This window comes from Leucoraja erinacea, chromosome 6 (genome assembly GCF_028641065.1).
Source record: "Leucoraja erinacea ecotype New England chromosome 6, Leri_hhj_1, whole genome shotgun sequence".
NCBI classification, from domain to species: domain Eukaryota; kingdom Metazoa; phylum Chordata; class Chondrichthyes; order Rajiformes; family Rajidae; genus Leucoraja; species Leucoraja erinaceus.
The window spans coordinates 55,605,833-55,633,239 of record NC_073382.1 but is presented as its reverse complement, the minus strand read 5'-3'; the positions used below and the strand labels follow the sequence as shown (position 1 = coordinate 55,633,239).

Sequence of the window (27,407 nt, the reverse complement as noted above, 5' to 3'; positions counted from 1 at the left end):
ACAGCAGTGTTTATACATACAGGGCACCATAATGTTTGGGACACAGCAATGTCATGTAAATGAAAGTAAACATGTTTTGTATTTTGTTGCATATACTTTGCATGAAATGACTGCTTGAAGTCTGCGAATCATGGACATCACCAGTTACTGGGTGTCTTCTCTGATGATGCTCTGCCTGGGTGTATTTGAGCCATCTTTAGCTTATGCTTGCTTTGGGGGCCAGTCCCCTTCAGTTTTCTCTTTAGCATATAAAAGGCATGCTCAATTGGGTTCAGATTGGATGATTGATTTGGTCACTCAACTGACCATTTTTTAATCTTTGAAAAACTTCTTTGTTACTTTTGCAGTATGTTTGGAATCGTTGTCTCACTGTAGAATGAACCGCCGGCCTTTGTTTGTTTGAACTTGAGCAGATAGGATGTGTCTATACACTTCAGAATTCATTATGCTACTACCTTCAGCAGTTGTATTATCAATGAAGATAAGTGAGCCAGTACCTTCAGCAGCCATACATGCCCAGGCCATAACACCCCCATCACCGTGTTTCACAGATGAGGTGGTATGCTTTGGATCTTGGGCAGTTCCTTCTCTCCTCCATAATTTGCTCTTTCCATCACTCTGATATGTTAATCTTTGTCTCATCTGTCCACAAGACCTTTTTCCAGAACTGTGGTCGCTCTTTTAAGTACTTCTTGCAAACTGTAACCCGGCCATCCTATTTTTGCGGCAAAGCAGCAGTTTGCATCTTGCAGTGTAGTCTCTGTATTTCTGTTCATGAAGTCTTCTGCGGACAGTGGTCATTGACAAATCCACACCTGACCCCTGAAGAGTGTTTCTGATCTGTCGGACAGGTGTTTGGGGATTTTTCTTTATTGTATTGAGAGAATTATTCTGTCATCAGCTGTGGAGGTCTTCCTTGGCCTGCCAGTCCCTCTGCAATTAGTAAGCTCACCAGTGCTCTCTTTCTTCTTAATGACGTTCCAAACAGTTGATTTTGGTAAGCCTGTGGTTTGGTTAATGTCTCTAACAGTATTATTTGTGTTTCTCAGTCAAATAATGGCTTATTTGATTTTCATTGGCACAACTTTGGTCCTCATGTTGATAAACACAATAAAAGTTTCCAAAGGTGATGGAAAGACTGGAGAAAAGACTGGGTGCTGAGAGCTCTCTTATACCTGCATTAAGGTGGCAATTAAACACACCTGAGCAATTACAAATACCTGTGAAGCCATGTGTCCCAAACATTATGGTGTCCTGAAATGGGGGGACCATGTATAAACACAGCTGTAAATTCTACATGGTGAAACCAAAATGTATAAAAATACCCTTTACTAAAATTTGACAATGTGTGCTTTAACCACATGTGATTTAAAAAAATTACAATTCTCAAATTGTGGAGTACAGAGGCAAATAAATAAAAGATGGGTCTTTGTCCCAAACATTATGAAGGGCACTGTAATATTGCACCAGAGCATCGGAAATGTCCTTGTTCTTCAGGGAACGGGGATTCCCCTCCGCCACCATAGATGAGGCTCGCACCAGGGTCTCATCCATACACCGCAACACTGTTCTCTCTCCCCATCCCCGCACTCGCAACAAGGGCAGAGTCCCCCTAGTCCTCACCTTTCACCCCACCAGCCGGCAAATACAACAAATAATCCTCCGCCATTTCCGCCACCTCCAACGTGACCCCACCACTCGCCACATCTTCCCATCTCCCCCTATGTCTGCCTTCCGCAAAGACCGCTCCCTCCGCAACTCCCTTGTCAATTCTTCCCTTCCGTGCCACCCCCTGCCCGGGCACTTTCCGTTGCAACCGCAAGTAATGCAACACCTGTCCCTTCACCTCCCCCCTCGACTCCATTCAAGGACCCAAGCAGTCGTTCCAGGTGCAACAAAGGTTCACCTGTATCTCCTCCAACCGCATCTGCTGCATCCGCTGCTCTAGATGTCAGCTGATTTACATCGGTGAGACAAAGCGGAGGTTGGGTGATCGTTTCGCCGAACACCTCCGCTCAGTCTGCAATAACCTACCCGAATTCCCGGTGGCTCAGCACTTCAACTCCCCCTCCCATTCCGACCTCTCTGTCCTGGGTCTCCTCCATTGCCAGAGTGAGCAACACCGGAAATTGGAGGAACAGCACCTCATATTCCGCCTGGGTTGCTTGCGTCCGGCTGGCATGAACGTTGAATTCTCCCAGTTTTGCTAGCCCTTGCTGTCTCCTCCCCTTCCTTAACCCTTGAGCAGTTTCCTCCCATCCCCCCGCCCTTGGGCTCCTCCTCCTCCCCTTTTTGTTCTTTCTCCCCCCACCCATCAGTCTGAAGAAAGTTTTCGGCCCGAAACGTTGTCTATTTCCTTCGCTCCATAGATGCTGCTGCACCCGCTGAGTTTCTCCAGCATTTTTGTGTACCTTTGCTTTTGGTTCATTTTGTTAAATACCATTCCTTCTATAACAGTCATCAATTGCTATCAATAAAACTTTCAATAATATGAAGTTCTCTGGCCTCATGATCAGTACCACAAAGCGTCTGCTAGTTACATATCCAATATATTTCTAAGACATTAAAAGCTGGCAAAGGCAATTTGGTGCTGGAATTGCACTAATTTTACACACAAATAATTTATAACTATAATGACAAAATAAGCTCAAAGACACAACAATGCACAATAAAATCTAACTATATTTAGGACAAAATAAATCAAATTCAAGCCTAGGTTTCTGGAGAGGATGAAGACTTCAAATAACAACTTTAGTGACGTTATTAATGCCATGAAATTAAACAAAAGGTAGTTCATAGTATTGTATTGCATTCCATCTTGCTCATATCCTCTAAGAATACAAACAACTTTAGTTACCAAGAGTTTTTTTTTACAAAATAATTTAGCAACTTTCTTGAACAGTGGCGCCCAGTGCAGCAGCGGTAGAGTTGCTGCCTTACAGCGTTTGCAGCGCCGGAGAGCCGGGTTTGATCCCAACTACAGGAGGTGTCTGTACGGAGTTTGTACGTTCGCCCCGTGACTTGCATCATTTTCTCTGAGATCTTCGGTTTCCTCCCACACTCCAAAGACGTGCAGGTTTGTGGGTTAATTGGCTTGGTATAAATGTAAGTTGTTCCTAATGTGCGCAGGATGGTCTTAATGTGCGGGGATCGCCGGTTGGCCCGGACCCGGTGGGCCGAAGGGCCTATTTCAGAACTATCTCCAAACTAAAAAAAACTATATTGCATTTAGAGATCGCACTGCACAATGCTTGTTGGTGAATTGCAACAATGTGTGCAATAACAATTTACAATTAAAAAAGGCAAAAAGGTACAACAAAATTGTGAAAGGATGTCAAGTTTTTAATGCTATATGTTAAAATGACGAGAAAATTAGGATTGGATGCCACAATGCCAGCAGTTAATGCTGCAGACTATCAGAAGCTGCCCAAAGGTTAAACAGGTTAAACAGAATTTTAACTAATTTTGGTGCCCTTTAAGGGAATTAAAACACCATGTTCAAGAAATTACAAAACCCACAGTCCTCTACAGGGGAGAAAAGATAATGAAGCTAACACTAGTTAGTTCACTTCCTCTTGCTTCATTTCAAATGAAGCCTGTGGTCACAAGATGATTATTTTATTGCAATGAATGGGCATGGCCATATCTTTGCAGAGTAGGGATACCTCCTCTGGTTATCTTTGGTATTGGGACTGAGATTCATAGAATCAGGACTCGAGGCTTGGGATGTGTATTTGATTCCATTTTGATCAGAACAAATGAATGACAAAGAACATGAACGTGCAGTTCCACTCATTCCTTCACTTGAAAATGACTCCCACATTAAACCCCAACACAGTACCTCAACTCCCAAATCACTAGCTCATTGTTTGGTATCAAAGCCAGCTACAACACTTCTCAGTTCCTTCCTTCCCTCGACATCTCCCACTTGGATCTAGTTATTCTGCCAAACTCCTTCCTTTGTCATGCTTGGGTCAAAGGATCCGATTTTTCTAAGTTTACTATGCACAAAATGGTTATTGATGGACTGGAGAAAACATTGATGAATTGACCATGTCTTACCTCACATACTGGAAAGACCTTGTTTGAGAGCCTGAGCCATAAACCTGTGAACACAGGAGGGAAAAAAATGAAGTTGCCTATAAATAAATGTATGTAAAAACATAGTCCAGCATCCCCACAGTATTTCATAAATTGAATGCATTTTAACACCTAGTAATATTTTAGAAACCATGATACTCTGACCACAGGAGACTGTAGATGCTGGAATCTGGAGCAAACCCCCCCCCCCCCCCCAAAAAAAGAGCTGCTGGAGAAATGTCAACTATCCATTTCCAACCGTAGGTGCTGCCTGGCTTAAAGTTCCTATTCCTGCTATCTTTTTGTTTAAAATCAAAAAGGTCTCTTGCTAACAAAATATTTGTCTGATTAAAGAGATAAGTACGTAAATTTTATTTATATAGCACGTTTAAATCAACTCGCGTTGAAACCAAAGTGCTTCACATAGAAGAAATAAGTAGGATTCCGTACATCCATAGAAAAATTAAAAATAAAGAAAAATGACACAACACATTATAGAATTTAACATGAACGTCCCCCCACAGCAGAATAAAAATGTTCCACTGTGGGGAAAGGCAGTAGAACGTTCAGTCCTCTTCCTCTGTGATCACCCGAGGTCGGGGCCTATTTGTGGCCTCCGCAGCCAGTGGCTGCAATGGCAGCCCAATGTTTTCAGGCTCTCTTATGAAGCTCCTGCTTTGGGAGAAACACTCCTCAGCGGCTTGGAGTGTCTGGAACGGCCGCTTCCTCCCCAGAGATCACGGCTCCCGATGTCCACAGGCCACGCTGGTCGGAGTTCAGAATCTGGCAATTTTGCCGAGAGATCCCAGGCTCTGTGGTGTTTTAAATCCAGCACCGCCCCGCGGCTGGACGCTCTGGAGACCGCAGCTCCTCGATGTTGGAGTCGGCGGTCAGAACACTCTGGAGCTTACCGCACGGCGACCCGGTAAGGCATCGCCTGCTCCATGATGGTGCCTCAGTGCTGCGCCGTCGCCGAAGCTGGGGTTCTGGCCGGTCCCGACAGGAGACGACACTCCAGTCTCGATGGTAGGCCGCGAGGAAAGGACAAAGAAGCAGCTCGGAGGGAAGCCGCCTCTCCGAAATAAAGTTTCCCCCTTCCCCTCCCCCCCCACCCACATCAAAGAAGACCTCCGACAAACATTTTTTTTTAAACAGGACTTAAAATAAAAAATAAAAAGGGTGAAAGGATGGACTGCAGGCAGAGCAGCCATACAAAACAGCGCCCCACTCCTGCAGTCCGTCGTCAAACTAGGTGAGATTCCTCAGTCCAGTCAAAGCTAGCTCCTAGAACTGAAGGCAAATTCCTGACCTTTCTGAAATTGGCTGAAACAGCAGGTAGAAAGGATTAATGGACCTGTACTCAAATGGGCAGGACATCACCAACTGAATCCATCAAGCATTACTGTTAGAGCTGCATCTATTCATTATTTTCAGACGATGGGACAGACAGGATAAAAGGACAAACATCGTTGTGATTTTAAATAGTTAAGTAGCAAAAGTGTGACACAAGTTCCCCACCCCACCAAAGTTTGCAAATTCACATTAGAATTGGAAGTAAACATCATGGTTATCAATGGACAATAAATATCAAAAACGGAGATCCAAAGTTTTGTAGCTCATACAAGTTAAATATCATGAAGGGAATCAGAAAAGAGTTAAAAGGCAAGTAGAATGCAAAAAGTCGAAGTAAAGCAAAGTTGCGGTTGGACATGTACTATCACAGACATTCTGGGTGCTACACCTTGGGAAAGCAAAACTGGCCTTGGATGAGCATAACTAGTTTGGCAGGTTTAAATATTTTTGTAAATCAAAAGGTACTGGGAAACAGTGAATGGAAAGACAGGTTTGAAGAATTCCTGTTCGTATGCTTCCAGCTGACATTAAATTAGTACAAAGTGGGTGGAGGACATTGTGAGATGGGACACACCAATAAGCAAAACATTGTTATGTGGAAATCAATGTGATCAAATTGAAGATAATCTACTTTAAACAAAGTTTTCTAAATGACAAAGAAGAGCCATAAAAATATTTTTTTAAATAACAGACGGCCTCTCATAAAAATCAAAAAGTAATGAAAATGTTGGCAATCCAAATCAAGTGTTTCAACACGTCATTGACACAACTTTCAACAAGAAAAATATTTTTGATTTATGATTTCTGATGTTATTTATGCATAAATATTAAAAAGTTCATCATGTTGCTAGGGAGAAAGTCGTAGGCATGAAAGCTAAAGATAGCGTTCATTTAAAAATCAACAGGCTTTTCAAACAGCAAATCTATATTTGTTTCCCCCCCCCATGGAAATTGTGATAAAAGCAAGTGAATGATAGATAAATAACTAATCCTCTGCAATCGATGTTCTAATTGCATTATACATTTGAATAGCTTCACTTTTTATTAGAATTTCAATTATTAATTTGAAAATGAAGACTAGAATGTTTAATGTAACACTAATGTCGAATTGAAACGAATATTTCAACATAAATTTACAGAAAATCCTATTTTCGCTAACTTTGAACAGTAAAAATACAAGTGCAATCCCCATTGTTGATGGTGGAGAGATCTGATAACATAAAGGCATTATCTAACATTTGAAAATGATATAATACGTGGAATAACTAATTATTAGCAAAGCCTTTCACATACTACTCACACTCATGACTTGAGAGTGCATTATTCTGGTTAAGGCACAATGCCACCTTGCTATGAATCTGTGGGAATAATTGACTTTATCTTGCTGGGGGGGAAATAAGTGTCTGCCTTCAAATGCAAAGCCACGTACATTTTCAAATTACATAGCATTTTGAAGGGATGACATACCGCAGCTGTAAGTCACCGGAATTGACAGACTTACATTTCCTGCAATTTCTAAGTACAAATGCATATCATTATTAATCTCCCCAATATTTTTAATAACCTACTGGATTCGCTGAGTAATTGCCCATTAATCATGCAGCAGAAAGTAGGGCTCATAATTACTGAGATAAATATTATTTTATAGGTTGGCAGTTTGTACAAATCAATCACACAAACAAAATTATTTAAGCCAAGTTCTCATCCATGTATTCTAAAAAATCAAAAATAAAAAGGCTAAAAATCATTTCTACTTTCATCATGTCTTTTTTGTCCTCTCTCATTCTGTACCTTTCATTTTTATCTTTATGACACGAGTTGGTTTAATAGTCCTTCATTGTTCTTCTCTGTTGTTGACATTTCTCAACAATTTTATTTCATTGTTTGAAAGGAAAGGTCCCATTAATCACCAAATTTACAAACGACTCTTTGTCCGCTTGCATTTGCAGCAGGAAATGACACAAATCACAAATACACCGAATAATGCAAGAGAGTTTAAATAGTGCCCCAATCTGCAACATCTCTCACTTCCAAGATTTGGAAGGCATTTGTGCATTCCCCAGGTGTCATAGGCTCAAAGTGAGAGGGGAGAGTTTTACTAGGGATTTGGGGGCATCTTTTTCACTCAGAGGGCTGTCCATACCTGGAATGAACTTCCAGAGGAAGCTATAAAAGCAGTTACAATGACGGCTTAAGTCATTTGGACAGATATGAATTGCAATTGTTTAGAGACCTACGGGTCAAATCCAGGCAAATGGGAACAGCACTGTATGCCAATTGGCTCGGCATGGACAAAATAGACCGTAAAGCCTGTTCCTATGCTCTGACTCTATGGTGATCATTTCAACAGACTACCCAAGTAGCAAGATACACAAAGAGCTAAAACTTTGTTTCCATCACCGCAGTTTGCCACTAATTAGATTTTTTACTGCAAGCAGACCCTCACATATTGCCCTACGTTTTATACACATGGGTGTCCTGTTCCCTCAGCTCAGTTTCTTCTACCATATTAGATTCTTTGAAACTACAAACTATTAAAACAATGTTTTGCCCAACATTCAAATGCATACACATTTCATGTTTAACTGCATGGAGGAGAGGTGTGGGGAAAGACAGTTTGTAGTATAATGGAATGGTGATTGGGAAGTTAGTGGGAAGTAAGGAGAGTGCAGAGAGAGATGAAAGGTAGAGGAGAAGACCAAGAATGTGCCATTTGTGCGAAAATAGCCATTGAAAAGGGCTGTAAGAACATTACCATCAGGGAATGGCCCAAAAGACATCAGTTGGGAAGATGAGTGTTCAGATTGGAAAAGACAGAGACAACGATCTCGGACTTAAGGGTAATCAAGGTTCCTCATGAGAGGAAACCTGGAGCAAATCAGCACACCAGGCAGCATCTGCGAAAGGCAAAGAGGGGCAAGGAAGCCCACTCCTCCATCCTTTGCTTGCATTTTGAAAACAAAAATCTGATCATCAGGCTGTGGTCCTTTTCCTTGTTTTTTAGTAGAAACTGAAGAGCAAGGATCTGGTACAGAAAGTTGTACAATGCTGGTCTGAGGAAATAGGTGAGCTCATACACGATTGTTTCTAATCCACATTCAAGGACTCAGCGGCCAACATTGATGAGTATGCTACTGCCATCGCAGACTTCAGAAAGTGTGTAGAAAAATTTATACCAAGATGACAATCCAAACTGGAAACCATAGATTAACCACGAAATCCATTCCCAAATGAAGTACCCATTTGTGCCGTTCAATGTGGGTTACTCTGACCTGTGCAGGAAATCTGGGTATGACCCCTGTACATCACAAGGTATGCCAAGAAACAATACCATGTCAAGCTGGAGTGCTAGATTAAGCAGACAGACACCCACCAATTATGGCCAGTCTTGCATGCTAGAACGGGCTAAAAAGTGAAGTTGGGCAGAATTGCTGGCAACACACAGCCACGTCCCCTCCCTAACTCTTTCCTTGCTTGTTTTGAACAGTAATTCAGTGGAATGACATCCCACTGAATGTCATGGCATAATCACATTGGTGTGTACTGAATCACCAAAGGCCATGCAAAGCAACACACTGGTGAATCAGAAGGTTTTTTTTTTTAATAACAATCCAATAATTTTCATGATCACCTTGATTGATACTAGCTTTTCAATCCAAAATCTATCACAGTATAAATGTTTCCATGGCTGCCATAGTGGGATGCGATATTATTTTTGCAGAAATAGTCAAAACGTCGAGATACTGGTGCAATGACCCTGCAACACTGCCGATTAAAATGTAGTCTCAGCTGTTGATAGGTTTAACACACACGCACACACACACACGCACAAGCAACAGGTTGGGTCAGACATGTGGAATTTGTTCACTGTTCATCCAAGTTGCTCGGCCGTCTACTAGTGCTGTGAAACTGAGAGCGCCATGCTGAAAGACCACAGAAACAGAGAAGGATGAGGGGGAACCACGTTGAAACTTACCGAATAGTGAAAGGCCTGGATAGAGTGAATGTGTGAGAGTTTAGGACCAGAGGCTGTAGCCTCCGAAAAAAAGGACATACCTTTCGAAAGGAAAGGAGGAGGAATTTCTCAAGTCAGAGGGTGGTGAATCTGTGGAATTCATTGCCACAGACGGCTGTGGAGGCTGTCAATGGATATTTTTTAAAGCAGAGATTGACAGATTCTTGATTAGCAAGGGTATCAGGATTTATGGTGAGAAGGCAGGAGAATTAGGGTTGAGAGGGAAAGATAGATTTGCCATGATTGAATGTCGGAGTACACTTGATGGGCCGAATGGCCAAATTCTGCTCCTAGACCTAAAAGGGGTGGGATAGCAGCTTTTGACACTTACCCGCCAGGTCTGATGGTGCCTAGGTCCTGCTCCCCAAAAGCTGCACTTAGGTTGGCACATATGCCCACAGTATCAAATTTAACTTCCCTTGTCTGCAAGGTACAGGAGACACACAAACGTGAAAAGAGAGATGGTGGCTACCTAGATAGCAGGTGGTCTACTTTTGAATGGGCAGAATTCACAGCAAACTAGATCATTCAACATATGTTTGTGCTAGTAAGGAAAATGTAATGAGAATTAAAAGATTTTGAAAAGTAAAAAAGTAGCTGGAACAGATTGATTGCAGGGATTCTCGTGATTCCTTTACTTAAAAGGCTGGGCAAAAATATCATTCCTTTTATTAAAAAGAAAATTTGAAAACAGAAGGCTCTCCAAAATCTCCTTTACTTTCAAAGGACTGTTTAACATCATACGTGAATTTCTTTATAAGCCCATATTACCACGAATGTCTAAGACATTACATGAAACAGAATTATTTCTAGGGTAGCACAGTGGCACAGCTCGTAAAGCCACTGCCTCACAGCGGCAGAGATCCTAGTTCAATCCCGACTTGGAGTACTGTGTATGTGGAGTTTGCACGTTCTCTCTGGACCATGCTAGTTTCCTCTGGGGGCTCCGGTTTCCTCCAATATCCCCAAAACTATTTCTATTCTTTCAATGGCTCAACTGTGGCAAGACAATATATTGTTATAAGTAATCAATAACATGGTCTTATCAAATAAATAAAGTTAACAACCAGTGAAAAATAGTTTGGTTTTAATCTCATAGGTACAGATGCAACAGAAACTGGCATCTTCTGTATATCTTTAAATTGTTAAAAATAAATCAATGCCTGGAAAAGCTCTGCTGTATAATTTACTGAGATTCGGACAACACACACACACACACACAAAGCAGTGCTAGATTGACAAATTGTACTCACAGTCAGACCTTCTCCTTGGAGAGCCTGTAGAACAAAGTTACTCACTACTCTGCCATCATTCATATGCATGCGAGGTCCATATGTGTTGAAGATTCGGGCAACCCGAACTTCAACTCCTTCCTGCAACGTTGATATGGAACACCTGCGTTAATATGTACATTATCAAAGAAATAAAAGATTTATATGCAGCATACAGATTGGTCAAAATTAATTAAATCCATATCAGTTAATCCAAACATGTTATCATTATATTATCAATTAAACATCATTTTAAAATGACCAAATTCATCTGAACAGGAAATAGGTGTGATAAGGTGTACAACTAAGAGTGATTTTGCTATACACAAGTAATATTTAGACCGAAAGATGTTATAAAAATGTCATTAAATATGTAACTACTAAAACCCCATCAAGACTTTTGCAAGATTAACAGAAAGTAACAATTCTAATCCGAACACATGCACCAAGATACTTATATAGATTACATATGGATTAAGATCTACTGCAAGCATTCTCAAATTATCATTCACATGGTGCTATATGTTTATGCTACCGAACTTAAAAGATACTACAGGTGCACAACCTTTTATCCGAAGATCCAAATAACGAAAACCTCCGAATAGCGACATTTTTTCAGTCCTTGAAAAAAGGTCCTTGAAAACGTTCACGGAGGGCGGCCCGCAGAGGTGACAGAGGAACCTCCGGTCGGTCCTCGAAGAAAGGGAAACTAAATCCCCATCCATAAAAGAGAAGGTGAGGGTATATTGCGCGGGAGGGTTAATAATTGACAATCTGCTGCTGCCTGCCCGCTCAGTTAAAAAATTCCCACGGTAGACACGATACACAGTGTATCGTGAGTCCTGCATGAGAACTTTTTTAACTCAGCGGGCAGGCAGCAGCAAATTGTCGCTCCCTTACGTTTCACCCCACCTACCCCCCTCTGCTTCCCGGCCATGTGTGTGACCCCTTCCCTCCCCTCTCCAGCTCCCCGCCCATTGCACCGGCGCGGGGGCTTTGCACTGTCTTCACGTCGGAGCTAGTGCCAGTCACCGGAGACGTCAGGAGCAACGGGACACCGACCCCCAGGCCCACTGCAAGCACGGAGATCCCAGAGACCCACAGCCAGCAACAGCCCAGCCCCGTTCCAACTCCAGAGGAACACGCTCCCCGTAGGGACCGAAGCTGATGGTGTGCAAGGTGCGTCTTGGTCTTGGGGTTGCGGATGAGGGGGCGCAGCTCGGGCTGTGACGTCTCCGGCCACCCCCCTGTACAGGAGCTGAGACTGGGAACTGTGGGGTTGTTTGCAGTTGCAGAGGGAGGGGGCAAGGGCGGTACAGTTCCCAGTCTCAGCTCCATTCCAGGGGAGTGACCGGAGACTTCAGGACCAACGGGACACCGACTGCAAGCACGGAGATCCCGGAGACTCACAGCCAGCAGCAACTCTAGCCCAGCCCCGCTCCAACTCCAGAGGAACCCGGGTTGCAGATGAGGGGGCGCAGCTCGGGCTGTGGGCGAACTGCCACTTGTCGCTGTAGCGGCGCATCGGGGAGCGGGTTCCTGTTGGTCCTGACGTCTCCGGCCACCCCCCTGGACAGGAGCTGAGAGATGTCAGGACCACCAGAAGCCGCTCCCCGATGGGCCGCTACAGCGACAAGTGGCAGTTCGCCCACAGCCCGAGCTGTGCCCCCTCATCTGCCACCCGGGTTCCTCTGGAGTTGGAGCGGGGCTGGGCTGGACACCGACCCCCAGGCCCACTGCAAGCACGGAGATCCCAGAGACTCACAGCCAGCAACAACTCTAGCCCAGCCCCGCTCCAACTCCAGAGGAAAACTGCGAACTAGCGGGAGACATCGGGACCACCAGAAGCCGCTCCCCGATGGGCCGCTACGGCGACAAGTGGCAGTTCGCCCACAGCCCGAGCTGTGCCCCCTCATCGGGACACCGACCCCCAGACCCACTGCAAGCACGGAGATCCCAGATCAGCAACTCCAGCCCAGCCCCGCTCCAACTTCAGAGGGGCAGAAACTGATGGTGCGTAAGGTGCGTCTTGTTCTCGGGCTGTGGGCGAACTGCCACTTGTCGCCGTAGCGGCCCATCGGGGAGCGGATTCCTCTGGAGTTGGGGGGTGGGGGGGGGGGGGGAGGGGGGGGGGGGTATTGTGCTGTTTGATCGCCCCCTGCTATCCCAGGGACAGGGAGACAGGACGTTCACCGAGGGCGGCCCGCAGAGGTGACAGCGGAACCTCCGGTCGGTCCTCGACGAAAGGGGAACTAAATCCCCATTCATAAAAGAGAAGGTGAGGGTACATTGCGCGGGAGAGTAGGAATCTCAAGACAAAGTTGAGTGAGCGTTCACCGAGGGTGGCCCGCAGAGGTGACAGCGGAACCTCGGGTCGGTCCTGGAAGAAAGGGGAACTAAAAAGAGAAGTGGAGGGTATATTGCGCGGGAGGGTATATCGCCTACCTGGAAGAAACCAGACAATTATTCCAGGATGTCTGCACACCAAAGCTCACGTTTGGCGCCTCTGCTGCACACGGATATAAGAGTGTGAAAATGTCGCCTTAGGCCGCCTTAGGGCATGTAGCCCCGCTAGGGTGACATGAGTGCGGGAGGTGATTCAATGCTGCGGTCACATTTACAAATTCAGGAACTCATTCAACACACTGCATTTCATACAGACATTTATTCTGCAAGAAAAAAACTACACTGAAGACTCAAACTCGCGACCGAGGAACTGCCGGGATCAAGGCGCAAACTCGCGACCTTGCGGATATGAGCCGGGCACTCTACCACTGAGCCAGCCATTAAAATCTACGCTAAAAAATTTCCATTCCGAAGACCGACAAATTCCAAATTACGAAAAGTGTCTGGTCCCAAGGCTGTCGGATAAAAGGTTGTGCACCTGTACTTAAAGGCCAAAGTTTAGCAATTGTAATCTATTTTTCTGAGCAACTTGGAAGCATATACAAACCTGCTTCATGTAAGCATAACACATAGTTTCAGCTACTCTTTTGCCCTCATCATAACAGGCTCTTGGTCCAATAGGGTTTACATGACCCCAATAATCTTCACGTTGCGGATGAACCTCTGGATCTTTATTGATGAAAAAAGATTTGAAAATAGATTAACCATCATACTCGTAAAATTTTGACGGTACTATAAATTAACAGTTCCCATCTTAAATGGCCCAGTCTAGACTGTCAGCCGAGGAGCTTTATTCCAGTGTTTCGTGACTGTCACAGAAATACATGAAATTTTCGCATCTTGTGTAAAAATATTATATAAATCACCCCTGAAACTCGTCAGGAACAAGACTTGCACATTTTTATTAAATTAGAGAAAAACTGGAAAAATTTCGGGTATTTTTCATCCAATCAAAGCACGTTTAACATTGAGTTGTATGCCAGTTGGCCAATCACGCACTTTGCTTCAGGCTAGCACACATCATAGCTGAGAGGACTTCTCTGCTGCCTGTTTTACTGGAGATTCCGATGAAGGTTCTTTCTAGTTTTGTGGAATACATGTCGTGGAAACTTGCAGCAGGGTAATTGGAATTTAGTGAGAAAAGCATTAAGAAGTCTGAAGAATGTGCAGTTAAGTGGATAGAAGTGGAAGAAAGCCTTGAAAGCAAAGTCCCTGCTGAGATGTTGCAACACAAAGTTGTGAAACCTGTGAAACTTTGTGAATCAACTCAAACTGAAAGGTAAGATCTAAAGTCTGAACTTATGAAAATTAATCTGTATGGACTTTAATTAATTTAATGCACCCTTTTATAGTGAAAAAATGAGATTTGGAGGCTGTACATTCACTCACTCACCCATTCACTCACTCGGTCATTCATTCATTCATGAAGTTGAGGACCTAAACTATGTGTATCCATAACACAAGATAAATTAAACATTTTCTCTAATGGCAGCTTGTTGTAGTCTAATAAGTCTTTAACATCTAATCTCGGAGCTGCCTGCGATAACTTACCGGGAAAAAGTGCTCCGATCGTGGGGCCTATGTATTTAACATAGTGAAGCCGCGGTCTCACCGATTCGCGAACATGGAGCCGCGGATCATCTCCGTGGGCGGGGGGGGATGGGGGAAGGCTGTACATAGTGCCGTCTGTAGCGGCCGTTTCCAGGCCCCGACCACGGGAGAAAAACGGAGGAATATGCATTGCACTTTATAGGCTGCCATTGGAGTGAGAAATGGTCAGAAATGGCTGATGTTTATGTAGAAATCAATTGGTGTATGTGAACTTGAACTAATTTATCTATGGTAGTAACAGTGTTATTCTCATTAACATTAAGAAGAGGTTGAAATGGTATGAATAGAAGTCCATGAAGACTTAATGACTATGAGATGGGTTTTTTTGTAGCCTCTGCCTGACCCTCCACTTAAACTTGAACTAACTTATCAATGGACTTATCAAAACACTTGGAATCTGATGAAGAATATTCAGATGACGATCAGATGTAATGTAAAGAAATAAATTGGGGAAATAAATGATTATACAAACTTTTATTTTAGTGTCGATCGTTTCACTGTTTATTTGGTCAAATTATTTAAACAATGAGTGAATTACTTATGATAATGGCGTGCTGGTGAATGCCCACCCATCCACACATACATACACACATCCATCCGTACGCACACTTCCATGCATGCACACATACATGCACACATACATCCGCACACACACACACACATCCATTCACACGCAGACATACATGTACACATCCATGCACACATATACATTGACACATCCATCCATCCACATATACATACACACTTACATCCACACATACACGTTTGACAGGTATACACAAACACACGCACAAACTACAGATACTCAACCAATGCAACACTTTTAGGGTTATTTTAGGTTAAAGGTAATAGCTCTCATATGCAAAGGCACCATCTATCTCTATCATATATATAGTCTCATTGTAGCTTAAAATGAATACTCATCGAGTAAACATCAGAGCATTCGATTCTTGGTCAGGATGTGACATTTACATCAGAAATAAGACAGGTCTCTTACAGGTCTGGCACTGCCCCAGTCCCACTATGGTCATTACCCCCACTCTCCCCACTATGGCAGTCAGTGGGGTTCAGTAAACGGGGGAACCCAGAGCATCTGTCCTGACCCTTTAATTAGGGAGGTTCATGAGCCCTTAAAACTTGGGACCTCTGCTGCAGTCTCATTACATTTCCTATTAAAGCGACTGGAAAATGCTTTGCAGGACTGTCCCCCAGCCTGGAACTGCCCCAGTCCCACTATGGCAGTCACCCCCACTCTGCACACTGGCAGTCAGTGGGGTTCAGTAAAGGGAGGAACCCACAAGAACTGCCCTCACCCATTAATTAGACGAGTTATGACTTCCTTCTCAATTATATTTCATGTAAATCTGTGGAAAATTTCATATAGTTCGGTGACTTGGGTCACAAAAACTGATTTCTAGACACATTTTTGATGCTCGGCCCACAGCCTAGTCACCATGAGGGAAGTTGACAATGTATGCCACTGTATGGCAATAGGTACCACAATTTTCAATTTGATTTGGAAATTATCACAAGCACATGCTTGGGAAAAATCTAACCTTTTACTTGCATGACAAACTGCCCTTTCCCCATACCTCTAACTAGAGTGTGCAATGTATAAGTAGGGGTTAGAGGAAATTGTATTTATTCCACCTACAAATTTTCACACATGGAATGAACTACAAAATCACATGAAACCAAATCCTCTTTTCGTATTGTTCTAAAGGAGAAAAAAGGCTACTTAACTTACAACCGAGAATCATTCTCTCCAAATGCAAATCCAAACAGAAGTACGGTGATGGCAGGAAGGGTGGGGGGTATTCAATTTAAATGATGGTTTGTCCTTGAAACAATTAAGTACAGGAGTGAAGCTGAGCCAAGTATTGATCAATTTGAAGCTTAAATGATAAATATTAAGAGTTAATATAAACCAGCAACCATAAGGTGACCTTCTGATCTCATAGAGATAAAAGGCCATTTCTGCCCCAAGGTCGATCATTGGAAATCTATCTCATTGCCTGTGATCATTGATATTTACATTCACTAGCAGTCAGATTAGGAAAAGGGAAGGTATAACGAGACCTGGGCGTGCTTGTACGTCAGTAACTGAAAGTAAGCATGCAGGTACAGCAGTCAGTGAAGAAAGCTAATGGCATGTTGGCCTTCATTGCGAGAGGATTTGAGTTTAGAAGCAAGGCGGTCAATAGACAATAGGTGCAGGAGTAGGCCATTCGGCCCTTTGAGCCAGCACCGCCATTCAATGTGATCATGGCTGATCATCCCCAATCAGTACCCCATTCCAGCCTTTTCCCCATATCCCCTGTCTCTGCTATTTTTAAGAGCCCTATCTAGCTCTCTTGAAAGCATCCAGAGAACACGCCTCCACTGCCCTCTGCGGCAGAGAATTCCACAGACAACCACACTCTGTGAGAAAAAGTGTTTCCTCGTCTTAAGGGATTGGACAGGCTATATGCAGGAAAAATGTTCCCAATGTTGGGGGAGTCCAGAACCAGGGGTCACAGTTTAAGAATAAGGGGTAGGCCATTTAGGACCGAGATGAGGACATTTTTTTCACCCAGAGAATTGTGAATCTGTGGAATTCTCCGCCACAAAAGATAGTGGAGGCCAATTCATTGGATGTTTTCAAGATAGTTAGATTTAGCTCTTGGGGCTAAACAAATCAAGGGATATGGGGAAAAAGCAGGAACAGGGTACTGATTTTAGATGATCAGCCATGATCATATTGAATGGCAGTGCTGGCTGTTTCTAACTGCTTATACATACCCATGAAAGAGGGAGTGGGGGTGGGAGATTGCAACCTTCACGTGGTCTGCCCTGTTTCAACGAATGCAATCAACCTGGCGTGCACAATCAAGTAAGATCAAATAGAACAAGTTGTCCTACAACTTCAGGCTGTGCACGCCATACGCAAGAAGAAGAAAAAGGAGTGCAGAAGGGGGGAAAAAAGGATATTATGCAAAAATCAATTAGGACAATAATTCATTTCTACATTTCCATTTTTATTCAAGAATTGATTTTTACCGAGGCCGATTAATACAGATAAAAAATGGTGGCTGAGGTCAAGAAAAGTGTAATGGGGGAGATGGTGCTTGTGGAGCCTGGTCATTAGGAATGTGTACTTTCTTATTTCTTATGCAAGGTAACTTCATCATTTAATTCCCAGACTCCTGGGTGCTCCTCTCATTATAATCATTTGCTTGAGGACAACATGGCATTTCCCACATACTGCATGGCACCTCCTCTGATGAAAAACGATGCAGTAATTAACATATTCAAACAGTGGCACAAGTTTTGACTTCAGTTTGCAATTAATTAGATCAGTTTTAAATTGTGTTCATGCTTGCACCTTGCTTTGATTGGCTTTAAGCCAGCACATCCAGTCATTGTTCACAATTATATCACTGATCCAAAAGGACCTACCCATCTCATTTTCATTTAAAATAATAAAGTAAGCAAATATTTTGAAATAACTTGAAAATATCTTGCGTAATGATGCAGACCATCACATAGTTTTTAAACTGATTGATTTAATATTCCATTTAGGAAAATTTCATTTAAGATGGAAGCCAGCCAAAAGGTTTTCATGGCTCCATTAGCATAGTATTACCTGCTTGGTCATTTAGGTATACTAAGAACAGGACAAAGGCTCACTATTGACAAAAATGCTTTCATTTGGTCTGCCCAATACATCTTCAGATGTTTGTAACATTGCACAAAAGATTGAATTCCCAAAGCCATCCTGAAAGATTGCTACTGCACAGCAGTTGAAAAAGAACAACTTTCACAAGAACTGTTAGTCCTAAATGAGGTTTGGAAGTCAGAATGCCACTAAACACGTTCTGAGAATATACCTTGAAAAATCAATTAAAAACTACAGTTGGAAAGGCTGGAATGATTTAGATTAGGCAACATCTATGGGAAGAGACAAAAACTCTTTCCACATTGCTTAAACCAGATACTGCTGGGTGTCCAATATTTTCAGTTTTTTTAATTTCTGAGAATGCATATTTGGTGGCGTAATAATTGCTTGTGGCATGCAAATTAAATTTCAACCATCATTTGTGGCATATTTTCTCATAGGTAGCTAGAGTTGCTTCAACAACCATTAAAATAAAGTCAACAGAAAGACATTACTAACTGAAATTTACAGTAAAAATGTAACTATAAATTGGATCTTACCTCCATATACCTCAGATGTAGAAGCCAATAGGAGGCGTGCACCAACACGTTTTGCCAGGCCTGAAAACACAAGATCATACTAATTTAGTTTAGTTGAGAGATGAAGTGTGGAAAAAGGCCCAGTCTGCCCACCGAGTCAGTGCCAAACAGCAATCACCCATACACTAGTTCTATCCTACACACAAGGGACAATTTACAAAAGTAAATTAACCTACAAACTTGCATGCCTTTGGAATATGGGAGGAAAGCGGAACACCCAGAGAAAACACATGGGGTCACAGGGGGAATGTACAAATGGCACCCACACTCAGGATCAAACCGAGGTCTCTGATGCTGCAAGGCAACAACTCTCCCACTGTGCCACCATGCTTGTAGTGCAATAATACTAAATGGAATCTATAGAATGGTGTTGACTGTTATTGTCCTCACTTACTATTCAAGAAATGTTTATAATCTTTTGTTAGATTTTACTAGACACACAGGACCTTATGATTTCCCAAAGGGCATTGCATAAAATATCAAACACGGAAAGCAATTTCTTCCGCACAAAGTTTTGATGATTATGACTTGATAATCTATTGGTTGCAAAATTGTTTGTAGAACAATTAGCTAGGGTACATTTACTCTTGGAGACATAACAAACTGCAGATGCTGGTTTACAAAAAAAAAGACAAAGTGCTGGAGTAACTCAGCGGGTCAGGCAGTATTTTTGCAGAGCACAGGATAGGTAATGCTTCAGATCTGAAGAAGGGTCCCGACCCGAAACGTAAACTATCCATGTTCTCCAGAGCCCTTCGATCCACCAAGTCGTCACCGACAAACAATCACCATACACTAGCTCTGCCCTAGGGACAAATTACAAGTGCCAAATTACTACAAACCTGCACATCTTTGGAACGTGGGAGAAAGCTGGAGCACCTGGTGAAAAACTACATGGTCACAGGGAGAACGTACAAATTCTGTACAGAGAAGCACCCATAGTCAGGACTGAACCAGGTGCGAGCGTCGATCCAAGGCAAGGAATCGGCTCCAATGGCAAGTCCACGCCCCGCTGTCCTGAGCAAGACCTCCAGCTCCTTGATGTTAGGCTGCAGAGCGACCGGATATACGACCCGGAAAACCATCGCTTCTCTGGTAAAGTGAAGATTGAAAAAAAAATTCCCCTGACCCACCCCCCAATTTTTTGTGTTGGATTCAGTTGGGTAAAGGGATTACCCTCCTACAACATTGGCATTGGTCACAAGACTAGACCACCAGATCCATTGGTTATCAACATGAGGATGATTTGTGCCACGTTAATGTGCTACCACACATTCCTGAAGCATTACAAATTTATTTCCTGCTTTTCCATCATTGCCTCGGGGCTGGGTTGGATGACATATGGAAATGCTCTACATACCCAAGATTGCGTATGATTGGGAGTAGCCTTTACTTATTTTCCAATTAGCAAATAGGAAGGTACAAATGGCATTTGGTAAGGTGTGATGAGGTATTTGTACATTTTATTTCAGCATTCTAAAAAATCTCATGCAAGACATTTCATTGTAAACAAAACATTTCATATATTATAATGTTTTATAAATTAAACATGAAGAAATAGTCTTACCCAACATGTTTAATGTCCCAATTGTATTGGTCTTCAATGTCTTGATTGGATTATACATATAATTTGGAGGAGATGCTGGTGAAGCCAGGTGATAGATCTGATCCACTATTTTAAATAAAAGATTAATTAATTGTCTAGTAAACTGATGTATACATATAGCAATCCCCATTCATCATTTGAAACATTTCTAATTTAATGCAGTGATTTTCTAGTAGTAGCTTTGACCATCTTAACATCAATGATGAAACAAACCCTTAACCATACCCAAAAATCCAACAATGTATGTTGAGCATGAGGCCAAGACCATCACCTATCTACATAACCCATTTCCTTCCATTCCCTGCCTATCCAAAAGTATTTTACAAGCCATTAATGCATCTGCTTAATCCACCTGATGCATTTAATTCCATACTTTGTAAAAAAAAACCCTTGCCCCGCACATTTCCTTTAAACTTTGCCTCATTCATCTCCAAGCTATGCTCTGTAGTATTTGACATTTCCAACCTGGGAAAAAGGTTCTGACTCTCTGAATTAAATATCCCCCTCATAATTTTATACACTCCTATCAGGTCTCTCTGCAACCTCCGACATTCCAGAAAAAAATAATCCAAGTAGCCATCCATTTCTGTACCAGATCTATATCCTACTGTATACTTTGACAGCCTTCTTCTCAGTCCACGGCCCAGGCAATATTGGTGTAATCTGCAAACTTCTTAACCATCCCATCTATGTTGAAGTCATTCATATATCACAAACAGCAGCGGTCCCAGCACAGATCCCTGCAGAACTCCACTGGTCACAGACTTCCAGCACAAGTATTTTCCTTCCACCACAGCATTGTTTTCTATCAGTTCCAAATCCATAAGACAGTTCCACCATACCACCAAGTCACTATTAATCCTGTGCATCATAATCTTCTGGATCAGTATACCATGGGGCACTCTATCATATACATAGACTATATAGTCTATACTAAAATCCATGCAGACAATATCTACCACCCTACCGTCTTTGATCACCTACATCACCTGCACAAAAAACTAGATCAAGTTAGCAAGACATGACCTGCCATGTACAAAACCATGCAAAACACCCTTGCATGTGAGTGTTCTCCACACTGATCTCGCTGTCCTTCATGTCCTTGGTGGAAACAGATGAAAATTACTTGTTTAGTATCCTGCCTACATCTCCAGACTCCAAGCGTTAATTCTTTGCTTTATCCTTGATATCCTTTTATCATACCATCTCCCAAGTTATCCACATGATTTAATATAGGTATGAAAAGCTTTGGATTTTTTTTTTTTTTTTTTTAAATCAGACTCAAAGCCATGTTGTAGCTTCTGGCCCTTCTAATCACCCACCCACTCATTCCTTCCTCCTTTCTTTATATTTCTCAAAAGGCCCTGCCTGATTCTAACCTCTTAAACCTTGCATGCACTTTATTTTACTTTTTGACCAAATTTACAGCCTCTTTGGCCATCCAAGGCTCCCATTACCTTGCTATCCTTATCCCTCCTCCTTACTGGAACATGCCGGTTCAGAATGGACCTGTAAACAACTCCCACATGTCTGATGTGGACTTACCCAATAATAATTGCTCCCAGTGAAGCCTCCCAAGCTCCTGCCTAACAACATCGCAGTTTGACCTACTCTAATTTTCCGCAAAGTCCAGTCAAATCTTAATTCCCTATTCAAAAGTTACATCTTAAAACTTAGAGTTGTAATCACAATCTCCAAAATACTGGTCACCAGTAAGATTAATTTCCTAACACAAGGTCCATCCCTTCTCGGGTTGGACTATCCACATGCTGTTTCAAGAAACCCTCTTGGATACGACACAAAATCTGCCCCATTTAAGCCTTTGGCATTGAACAAGTCCCAGTCAATGATGGGAAAGTTAAAAATCACTCACTAAAACAACCCCATTGTTTTGGCATCTTTCAGTAATCTGTCTACAGAATTGATTTACAAATGCTTCCAGGGAGATAATGCAGATCTATCAGCTGGCCAAAATGCATTGGCTACCTGCCTCTGCACCATATGGTTTGCTTCAAAATGACCACACGACAATTTTCCACTGAAAGCCTGGCTCTCATCACCTCAATGTGGACAGCACTATGCAGGCTCTGTCTCAGCACAGAGAACCAGTTGGATTCCCAGAACTAACAAACTGTATTTAATAAAGCAATACACAATCACACTTATGGATAAAAACAATTAAAGTAATTAGAACTTAAATGCATGAAAACACAAGTCCTTGCATTGAAAAACTCCCATTCACATGAATGAAGTCTGTTTCAAGTTTAACCCAGCTAAGTGTGTAGGAAGGAACTGCAGATGCAGGTTTACACTGAAGATAGACACAAAGTGCTGGAGTAACTCAACAGTCAGGCAGCAACTCGAGAGAAAAGGAATAGATGACCCTTCCTCAGACTCTTGGTAAAATACTCTTGACTTGTGATGCTCTCCGAAACATGGGTCCTGCTTCATTATTGGTTGGAGGAAATCTATTCACACTCATTCCAGGATGATCAATGATGTTTGGACCAATATTCATCACAGTAAGGATTTCTGAAGCAAGTTATCTGGTGATTATCACAATGCTGTTTGTACCATTCATACATTGTCTGCCCGGTTTGTACATTTGTCACAGCAGTCCTCAAATGGTCACTCTGAAAGGTAATGCAAATCTTTCTTTTTAGACCTTTGGTTCTCTTAATAAAAGATTTTGGAAGCCTACTTACTGGTTATAATAAAATGTTCATGTCTGTACATAAATAAGCTACCAAATAAAATGTTATGTTTTTTATTGATTTCATCAATTGTGGATAACACATTATCATGACGTTTGCAGGTGGAAACCGTGGCATTTCATGAACGTTATTCGTGTGATTGTGCTATTATAGTAGATTTTGACTCGGCACCAATGAAGGCAGAGCAATAGATATTTATCCGAGAAATGAAAGCAAGGCTCTCCATATTAATATTCGCTATTCAGAGTTTGACATTTGGAGACGGAATGAGCTTTTGGAATGAATTACACACAGTCAGTCAGTGATTGAATATAGATTGGCATTTGAATGGTGAAGGGATAGCAAACTGCTTTGTCCTGAATGGTTTCAAAGCTCAGAAGTTGTTCCAGAAAATGAGCAATTTAGCATTTAATCTGAAATTCATAATTTAAGTGAGCAAGAAATAAGGCATGTCTTATCACAGACAGATTCTGCTCCTACAGTCAGTGTTGATATTGGATGAGGTTTAAGGGGACTGCGCAGTTCATGTTGTGGATATGAACTTCCAAAAGACATCTGAATACATGGCATGTACTAAATAACACAATTGAGGCAGGGGCAGGGGGAGAGGGGGGGGGGGTCGTCTCACAAGCACTGGGTGCTTGTATATAAGCCAACAGAATTGTAGCAGAGCATTTCCACAGATCTGAACCCTGCAGTCTCCTATCAGATGGACAAACTTGGTCCCACAAGGATTTCAGAGGGTAATTGGGCAAATAGTGAATAGGTCTGTAACAAGCCTCAGTTGAGAAAATGGGCAGATGGTGAAAAGTATTTTTTTTCAGGACAATTAAATTAATAACACTAAAATGGTACAATTTAAAAATGGCAGAATTATAAAGGGCAGAAGAATGATACTTCGGGTTGAATGTTTTTATGAAGGTGATAGGCAAGTTCTGAAAACGACTGGAAAGACATTAATACTCGCCTAAAGAATATAAAAGAGTGCAAAAAAAATATTCCTATGCTCCAATTTTATAGAATTAAGCAATTATTCTTGTGGATTCCAGCAGACCAATTTTTTCTAGTATTTCTATTCTCTGGTTACCTTCTGTCCCATCCCTTACTTTCTCCAGCCTCAGTTTCTCAACTTTAAAGCCTATACTCTTCTCCGAAAATGCAAACAGTACTTTCCTAGTAATCTGTTAAGATGAGAAAAAGCAGACTGATCGGATGCCTGCACTTCCCCAAGTCCAATTTGAATCAATCTACAAATAATGGTCTTTACTAGATGCATAGAAAATAGGTGCAGGAGTAGGCCATTCAGCCCTTCGAGCCAGCACCGCCATTCAATGTGATCATGGCTGATCATCCACAATCAGTACCCCGTTCCTGCCTTCTCCTCATACCCCTTGATTCCGCTAGCTCCAAGAGCTATATTTTGAATGCATCCAGTGAATCGGCCTCCACTGCCTTCTGAGGCAGAGAATTCCACAAATACACAACTCTCTGGGTGAAAATGTTTTTACTCATCTCGGTTCTAAACGGCCTACCCCTTATTCTTAAACTATGGCCCCTGATTCTGGACTCCCCCAACTACTTTCAAGAATTCTGCTTTCTCCCCAGTTGTCTATTGGTCATTGGCAAGTATTGGCAAGAACAAAAATATTTTGAAACGACAAAATGGCAAATGATGGGTTTCCTCGATAATGGAGGACAGTGAAGAATGATCTTGACCCAGAACAACATGAAGTAGACTGCATGGAAAGTTGACAAAATAAATGATCATATTGAAAATCAAACCCTGGTTAATGTGGCTTACAGTGACAAGTCACAGTGTGGCTGACAGTGACAAGTCAATTGGCAAAAGAATTAAGAAGTGAGGAAAGCTGATAACAAAGGTCATACAATGATCACAAAGGAACGCCAGATTTTACAGTCTGGATAAAACAAGTTGGCAATATGAACTGAGGTTAAAGTCACAGAACACACGAGGAGTGAATTTTCTGGATTATTACCCGTCACCTTCAAGGAAACAGGATAGATGACTTTAGATCTAGCTGCGTAAGATCAACACTAGTGAACGTATGGACAACATAAAATTCAGGGAATACGGAAATAGGTTGAAAAATGGACAAGGTAAACAAATTAGCCATGATGTCACTGAATGGAATATCAGACAGAAACAAATTTCACCTCTACTCATTTCCCCATTTTTAATTCCATTTTCCATCAACTTCTCTTAAAAGACATTAAAATTCACTGCCCCAAAACACAAACACGAGTGGCCATTTTTTCATAAATCCCATAAACATGAATAGATGATAACTTGCCTTCAATATATAAAGGTTCTACCACATCATGGTTGATTAATTCAAAGTTTTCATGACCAATCCAATGTTCGACGTTCCTTTTCCGCCCCGTGAAAAAGTTGTCTACAACAGTTATTTCATGGCCATCCATCATGAGTTTATCAGCAAGATGGGAGCCAACAAATCCAGCACCTCCAGTTATCTGTAATACAAAAAGCATTGTGCATGAATGCAAAGAATAAAATCACTTTCAAAGCAACAATTTTGAAGATGGTGACTATTTGCATGCTAGCCACAGAAGCAGATCTACAAACACACATTACAATCGCTCCACACTCTTAAATCTGTATCTATACACTGTAAATGGATTGAATCTAATAATGTATTGTCTTTCTGCTGACTGGTTAACACGCAACAAAAAGCGTTTAATTGTACCTCGGTACACCTGAGAATAAACTAAACTGAACTGATCGCACACAAACATTTAAACCGGTTTATGAAGGCTGTGCTCCAGTGACAGAATGCCACTGTGAGGGACACAGACAGCAAATAACAAAGAGGGTTTTGTAACCTCTTGATCAACAATTTGATGATGCCAACTACATAATTATAAGAGCATACACCAATCAAATCATGTTATCAGTTACATTTAGCATGCATGCAAAATGGGTTATCTGTAATAATAAATTGTCTCCTGGAAATATTTTCACTACTATCTGCTCTCAGTTAAAGTGGAAAAATCAACTGATATTAAGATATATTAACATATTTAATAAACAAATGCCTTAATAACAAAATAGGAAATAAAAAATGCACTTACTAGAATTCTTTTACGATCCTTTTCAGAAAGGAATTTTACGGGTGGATACTTCTGTGACATACTGTTGGAAACATAAAAACTATTACTGATATTTTAAGCTGTCCCAATTAATATCAGAATGTAATTGATAATGATAGAATTGTACTTGGTTCCTGAATATATTTGTCATACAACATTGAAGTTCACCTGTTAAAATGTACCAAAAAACAGTATCTGTAATTAGTGGATCTGCAAGGATTCTCAATTGTGGAAATGCAAGATCAGACATTTCATTTCTAAATCTCTACCTCTAAAACACTAGTTTCCATAAATTACAAATCTATAAGGACTCTGAGAATTTCAAGAAATCAATTTTGAAAGAATGTCAAGGCTGTTTGTTAACAATAAGATAGGTAAAAGTGCCATGGAAAGCACCGATAATGATTTATTACAAGGGCATAAATTCAGAAATAGCATGAGAAGAACAATATTTTGAAATAATATCAGCCCTGTCATACCTCCTATTGCCAATCAGCATTATTTCTAACATTAATCGAATTTGTTACATTCCGGGCAAAAGCATGAAATAGAGCAACTTAAGATTTCAAATCAAATTTCTAGAAATAGGCTCCTCAGACCAAATAGTTTAGGGCAGCATTTATATTTCACTGTACTTCATTATATAATCTAATCTAAGCAAATGGAATCACTGTTTACCTTGTTTCAATTTCTCTAATTTTTTCCTTCAAGGGTATCAAGGCCTGAAAGATGAAAATGCGTCAACATCAGTCTTAAAAGTAAGCTCACCATTCCAACTTGTGAAAACGTGATAATATCAAAAAGGTTGTTTTCTGCAACACTCATCACTTTAGGCTAAACCATACCATCAGTATAAAATACAAGCCCCATTTCAAAGATGTAATCGGGAATCTTTCATATTATACACAACTTATTTACAAAGCCAATTACAACTTTAGTACATGGGGCATGTAGTGGGAATCTTCCTAAAGTTTGCTGTACCATTC

At 41.6% G+C, this 27,407-nt stretch overlaps 1 protein-coding gene across 3 annotated transcripts in view; it reads right to left on the bottom strand.

Moving 5' to 3' along the window:
- uxs1 (UDP-glucuronate decarboxylase 1) overlaps window positions 1-27,407 on the bottom strand; it is a 51,401-nt gene that overhangs the window by 9,179 nt on the left and 14,815 nt on the right. For 2 of the 3 annotated variants that reach the window (XM_055637106.1, XM_055637105.1), the window contains 8 exons: window positions 27,100-27,143; window positions 26,404-26,482; window positions 25,605-25,785; window positions 20,540-20,644; window positions 18,934-18,993; window positions 13,673-13,794; window positions 10,702-10,821; window positions 4,063-4,106 (listed from right to left, as the gene is read on the bottom strand). In XM_055637106.1, the coding sequence (XP_055493081.1) occupies window positions 4,063-4,106; window positions 10,702-10,821; window positions 13,673-13,794; window positions 18,934-18,993; window positions 20,540-20,644; window positions 25,605-25,785; window positions 26,404-26,482; window positions 27,100-27,143 (755 nt within the window). The remainder of the gene's footprint in view (window positions 1-4,062; window positions 4,107-10,701; window positions 10,822-13,672; window positions 13,795-18,933; window positions 18,994-20,539; window positions 20,645-25,604; window positions 25,786-26,403; window positions 26,483-27,099; window positions 27,144-27,407) is intronic. The other variant, XM_055637107.1, reaches the window with a different exon arrangement.